Source organism: Chaetodon auriga, chromosome 13 (assembly GCF_051107435.1).
Source record: "Chaetodon auriga isolate fChaAug3 chromosome 13, fChaAug3.hap1, whole genome shotgun sequence".
Classification (NCBI taxonomy): Eukaryota; Metazoa; Chordata; class Actinopteri; order Chaetodontiformes; family Chaetodontidae; genus Chaetodon; species Chaetodon auriga.
This window is the reverse complement of record NC_135086.1, coordinates 3844359-3850469: the sequence shown is the minus strand read 5'-3', so window position 1 is coordinate 3850469 and position 6111 is coordinate 3844359. Positions and strand designations below refer to the sequence as shown.

The following is a 6111-nucleotide window of genomic DNA, read 5'->3' as shown; positions in this document are numbered from 1 at the left end:
AACAATAGAGGCCAAAAAAACGGTTCTATAAAGGTTAAAGAGAAAAACTTTTATACAATTAAAGACTGACTGAGCGACCAATCAAAAGTCCAGTGTGGAAATGAGAAAACTTTGTAAAGGACGGGGTCAATGGTGGAAGCTGGATTCTCATTTTTCCATTTAATAAGATGTATGGGCATGTATTTTGAGAGCTGGCTGTGATCTGGTGAACCTGCATGTCAAGCCGGGGTCAGTCTGTACATTAGGTGCTAACATTAGACTCCTTCCACTGGATTTAGACGATATCAGATACCTTCAGCTTCAATCATCAGATGTGGCTTCGAAGCAGTTTGTCATTATTACCCTACATAGAAAACTACGTGGCAGTCGTCACTAAATATAATGATGCTACTGCTGGATGTAATGATTGAAATAAAGAGAAAGAAGTTAATGTTATTAAATATGAACTGTTGGAAATTCACCTGCTTTTCTAGACACAGGTGAACTCTGAAGGTGACATCATGTGCATACAGGTGAAATGTTTGTCAGTGGGAGAGTTAAACCCTGAAAACAGAAGAATAATATCAGTCTAATCTCAAGTCTTACTTCATTCTGTGGCGCTCACTGGGCGACCAGACTTATCAGTATTTTTGGATGTTTGAAATCTTTTTTTGTGTGTGAGTAAAATAAGACTGTGGTAGCAGCAGCTCATCATATAAAACATACAGGTCCAAGTTTCTAATAATGTGCATTTTATAAAACTATAAGTAGCAAGCAACGGTTTTATTAATGGTTGTTAAGTATTTACTGAGCCTTCATAGGTCATTAGTTAAGACAAATGTGGGGTCACCAAACATCCCTCTGGATGTTTATTCTTTCTCTTTGGCAGTAGTTAGTCATGCATTAAAAAAGGCTTTAGAAGTTATCAACAAATGGATTTTGATCTTGTTTTTCAGTGATTTTTCATAGCCTGACAGCCCAAACTCGGGTCAGCTGGTGGTTATTAGCAATAATCGTTTTCTGTGATGAGTCCAGTACGACAGAAAAAAAAGTTAAATATTCAAAGACTAAAGTAGAATCTGTTAAAATGCTGATGGTGAATGAAGTTAAGACAGTTCAGATCATTTAATCTGAGGAGAGGTGGAAATGATGGAATTATTAAAAGGATAATCTGTCACTTAACTGGACACAGAACGAGTGCTTTGATGTCATCATTTAGTGTAATATCCTTCAGTTTTAGATTCATCATATTAATTCATCAGATCATGAAAAGGAGTTTGTTGCTTCACTGAAACAAACTGAGAAACAAAGTGATGATGGATCTTTTCAATTCCCTCAAACATTTATCACTCTTTTGTTTCACCAGCACTTTTTCAGATTTACATTTATCCATATTTAAAGTTTGTGATTCACATCGGACATAAAACAACAAAGTAAACTGACACAGAAAGACAAAAAAAGTACCTGAGACACGTTCATGGAGATCAGGACGTTTCCCTGCTGCCACCGAGACTGAAAAATAACACTGAGAGGAAACACAGCTGAGAGAGAGAGAGAGAGAGAGAGAGTGGAGTGGGAGACAGGCAGACAGGGAGGAGGTAAAAATAGATGTGGTTTCCAGTTGGATTATCAGTCAGCTGAATGACAGAGAGACATCTGCCTTCCATAAACAAACACTCTCTCTCTCTGTTTCAATGACAGAGTTCAGATTTATCTACACGAGGAACAAAACGAAGACATAAATGACAAAGACAACGTCACTGGTTAACCACTAAAACCAGTAACTATGAAGTAAATCCATTTAAAGCGACTTTCTCCTTCTTCTCCTACATTTCAGAGGCTGTTCTTCTTCTGTCACTTTGAGAACTTCAATGACTCCTTTCTTCTGAGCGGTGGAGGATCAGGGTTTCATCCTGCACGACGCCATCATGAAATATGGTGATCAGTCAAACAAACAGCACGTGAAGGAAGAAACATTCAGATCCTTTAAAGGAAAAGCTCAACGTCTGGAGTCCTTCACAAACACCTTTTAAAGGAACTCAGTGCTGAAAGAAAATGCAGATTATCATCATTTAGTGAAAAACGTTTTCATTTTTGAGTATTTTACTCTTCTGGCCTTGAGGACTTCCAAACTTTGACCTCGTGTCCAAAATAAACTCCACCTTTGTTTCTCTTTACAGCTTCACGCCTCCTTTCTGCAGCTCTAGCTCCTGTTTTTTATTTCCATTTTTGAGGTGCTTCTTATAAAGGAAGCAAACATCTTCATGATCCTACAGAATTATGAATTAATGGTTATTATGAACCAATATAGATATGTAGACATATACATAGCAGAGGGATGATCATCTCTAGATGATGAAGGTGAATCTATTTGAACACGCTGCAGTTAAACGCTCACAAAGATCTCCACACGCTCTCTGCAGCAGCTTCAGAAGCCACAAAACTAAAGTGAAAAATGTGAAACACTCTTTATTTACCGCTGACGGAGCTGCTGCTGCATCCTGACGCCGTCACCGCGGGGGTCTTCAGGACGGGACCAGCACCTGTTTGCTTTGGTGCCGCCCTCTTCCTATCGGCTCTTCACAGAACACACATAGAAAGAGAGGAAACAAGCCAAACTCACTTCAACTCTCTCTCACACTGACTCGCTCGCTCACAGCGCAGGAAACATTTCTCTGTTCAAACCTTTAAAAAAACAACATTCAGGAAAATTCAGCTGTGAAAAACTTTTATTCAACACATTTAAAAGAACAGAGAAAATGAAGCAGCAGCAGGGAAACACACTGAAGAGCAGAAATAAAAAAGGCAGAGTGGAGGACGATGAGCTTCGCTTTTAAAAACCACCTCCTGTGTAAACGTGACGGCGCCCTGCTCGTGCCGGGCTTGACCTTTGACCTCCATCCGTTAAGAATCTCCTCTGCTGTAAATTAAAATCTGAGGTCACCATGAGGTTTTGGGATTTGCTTTGTAGAGCTCGTAGTCTTCTTTCCTGAAGAAGGCCACTTCTGTTTCATTCACTGAAACAACAAACAGAAACACGCCGCCATTAACCTCAAGCAGCTCTTCATCATCATCATCACCACCATCGCCATGACTCGCATTCACTGGAGCCAAAGGCAGAGGTGGAACTGGAACCATTAACTGACTCTGTTTCCAGTTTCTTTCCAGACAGATGTCAGCGCGTCACTTTGAAACTGAAGAAAACTGAAAAACGTGATGTTTCACAGGCAGATCTGGAGTCAGAACGAGCGTCGCTTTCATCAATTCTAAGCAGGTTTAATCATTTATTGATTAGCATTCTTAGTGATGACACTTTACATGCCTAAAATGTGGTTAGCTAGCTAACGTTAGCTATATTCATGTATAATGTTAGTAATAAGTTAATAATAATAATAATAATAATAAGTAACTCAGCAGAAACGCAGTAACTCCAACATAATACCAACTTTAGCTGTTTCTTTATTACTTTGCATTGATAATATGTACTTGGAGGAACTTATTAACAGGTAGTTTCACTTTCCCTTTTTCAATTACGGGAGTAATTGTACTTTTTCTCGAGTGCAGGTTTTCAGTAGCCGCCCCTGGTTTTCACGGAGCGCTGACTGAACAGTGTTGACGGACTCTTACCGACGCCGGCGGCTCTCAGGCTTTGGTCGTTCTGCAGAATGAGCTTCTCATCATCTTCTAAGCTCATCACGAGCTCGTTGGTCTGCCAGAGTAGAGGAAACAGTTTCATTCAAATGAAAACTTCAAATAAAAAACAGCATTGGTTTAAGAAACATGCAGTCGGGGGATTTTTTTTAACTGCAATATAAATGTGACCAAACAGACTCATTCAGTTGTTAATGAAAAAATGATTCAGTCCACTAAGAACCAAAGTCCTCCAGCTTTTGGCTGCCTCGACCAATCACAGCTGTTTGTACCTGTGCAGCTCCTCCAGGTGTGACGGAATCAACTGGAGCTCGTGTCTGAAGAAGTCGACTCGTTATAGGCAGCTGTCACTCATGAAGGTTATACTTGCGGTGGCTAAGCTAGCAGTGCTGTTTGTAGCAACAGTTAGCACCGCTAGCTTAGCCTGTTGGACAGTTTGAACAGGTGGGACGTCACAGTAACCACAGCGTGAAGGATACGGACGTGAATGTTAGCTAGATACTAAGACTTCAAATGTCTGAAGGTTTTTTATGTTAAAGTTGCTTTATTAGATTAATTATTATTATTATTATTATAGATTAATTAATCATTATTATTATCAGTGTTCTCTCTCTTTTAGCTGTTTCTGGTCTCCTCCACCTCCTAAATGCGTCACTACGTTGACCAGCTCGTCTCTGTCTGTCTGCCGCTCGGCAGGAAGTGAGTGTTTTCATCTGTTCGTTCGAACCTTCGTTTCTGTGTCATTTGCCACTAAAACAAGCTGCAGACGTCACACGCTTCCTTTAGACAGACCTTTGCTCCATGTGCTTGGTGAGTGATCTTCATCGTGTCTGAAAGAAGAGGAGATGAATCAGATGCAGAGCTCGTAGACGCTGACATGTGGAGCCAAGACAAAGCAGTCCGTATGAGAGCGGTTTCACCTGATACCAGGTGAGAATGAGGTGAAAGTAACTGGCTGATTGGAACAGAACTACAAAAGAAACGTACGTTAATACTTTGATGTCAGCTTAAATATTTTACATGTTCGCTTTTTGGATGATGCGTTTGTTATGATCATCATTATTAGATTCTTTACACTGTGAGTATTTGCACATCCGTTCCACTTCATCCGAGACACTGAACAGCTCTTCTCATTTGGAAACAGATTCTATTTAAATTTGAAGATGCTTAAATTGCAGCACTTATTAGTTTCTTACTATGTGGATTTTTATGCTCCAAAATACTGAGAGAAATGTCTCATGTGTGAAAACCTACACGGCAATAAAGCTGAATCTGATCTATTTTACATATTCCATAATGACGTGCCTTTTCTGCAGCACCTGGGCCTTTAAAGCAGCTGCCGTCCAGCTGTGGCTTCAGAGATGAACGGCTGCTGTGACTCTCACACACCACCAGAGGTCACTGTGCTGCTGAGTGTGCTCTTCATCAGGCTTCATCCTCATCACTGAACATCATTAGAAAACACAAACATGTCAGACAGACGTACCGTAAGAGTATTTCCTGAACGGAGGAGGAAGGCCTGGTCGTGTAGCAATATCTGGAAGAAATTATGGGATGTTATACGTTGTGATTTACAGGCATTAGAAATCAGAGACTTGGAGGATAAATTCATCATATTTTTTATAAGAGTGGTAATATTACGAGCAAAACAAGTAGACGGTCCCAAACAGAGCAAAGGGCTGAGAGGCAAACTAAGACATGAACCTGTGGTCTGTCAGGAAATACTCAAACATGTAACCCAACCAACCTGTAAGCGTGACAAATGACCGGAAGCAGCCTGCTCCACCAGACTCTGTTATCGACGTATTTCTACATTTTACCTGAAATCTCAAGTGTTTTTCTATCAAAGGTGTCTGTGCTCACCGTCTCTGACAAACTGCATGAAGTCCAGCACCGTTTGGTCCAAGTTGACTCCGCGAAACACGACCGGTTTGAAGTTTCTGTGCTCGAAGGACCTCACCAGGCGGACAGTGAACACCGCTTCGGTCGCCATCCTGCCGCTGGTCGCCCCCGCGGACAGAAGTCTGTTTTAACGGCTCTCACACAAACAACTGCGGTGTTTGGCATCAGTGTGATTAGCTTAGCATGTGTTCAGAGGCAAGACCAGAAAAATCGAGAACGTTCAGCTGCGAAGACCCGACGAGTCGATAACCGAGCGAATCTTTTTCTTCTTCGTGGTTATTGACAAGCGGCCGTTTATACCGCCAGCTGCTTCTGTGGAGAAACGTACAGGTGACATGTTGGAAATAAAGCTGTTAAATACTGAAAGTACCATATTTCCCCCTGTAATGTAGTGGAGTAGAGTACCTCAAATCTGTACTCAACTATAGTACTTGAGTAAATGTACTTCCCCCCCCAAAGCTAAGCGTGCCACTGCCAAAAAGCGCTTCAGTAAATACAGACAGTGAACGCATCATTCATTCTGACGCTATGGCAGCATTTTGACGCCAAAATGACAAAAAACAAACTTACAAAAAAAAA

The 6111-nt window shown here is 41.1% G+C and overlaps 1 protein-coding gene across 1 annotated transcript; it reads right to left on the bottom strand.

Moving 5' to 3' along the window:
- Positions 1-2692: 2692 nt before the first annotated feature.
- c13h2orf76 (chromosome 13 C2orf76 homolog) lies at positions 2693-5779 on the bottom strand. The gene is made up of 5 exons (XM_076746232.1): positions 5494-5779; positions 5117-5167; positions 4423-4460; positions 3607-3688; positions 2693-2996 (listed from the first exon to the last, which is right to left on the bottom strand). The coding sequence occupies exons 1-5, from the start codon at positions 5621-5623 to the stop codon at positions 2920-2922; spliced, it is 378 nt and encodes a 125-aa protein (XP_076602347.1). The 5' UTR covers positions 5624-5779; the 3' UTR covers positions 2693-2919.
- Positions 5780-6111: the final 332 nt, after the last annotated feature.

Coding starts and splice junctions, on each gene's coding strand:
- c13h2orf76 (XM_076746232.1), bottom strand. CDS start 5,623: ATGGCGACCGAAGCGGTGTTCACTGTCCGCCTGGTGAGGTCCTTCGAG. Junction 4,461..5,116: donor GTTCAGGAAATACTCTTACG/GTACGTCTGTCT, acceptor CTCTTCTTTCAG/ACACGATGAAGATCACTCAC. Junction 3,689..4,422: donor ACCAAGCACATGGAGCAAAG/GTCTGTCTAAAG, acceptor CTACTCTGGCAG/ACCAACGAGCTCGTGATGAG.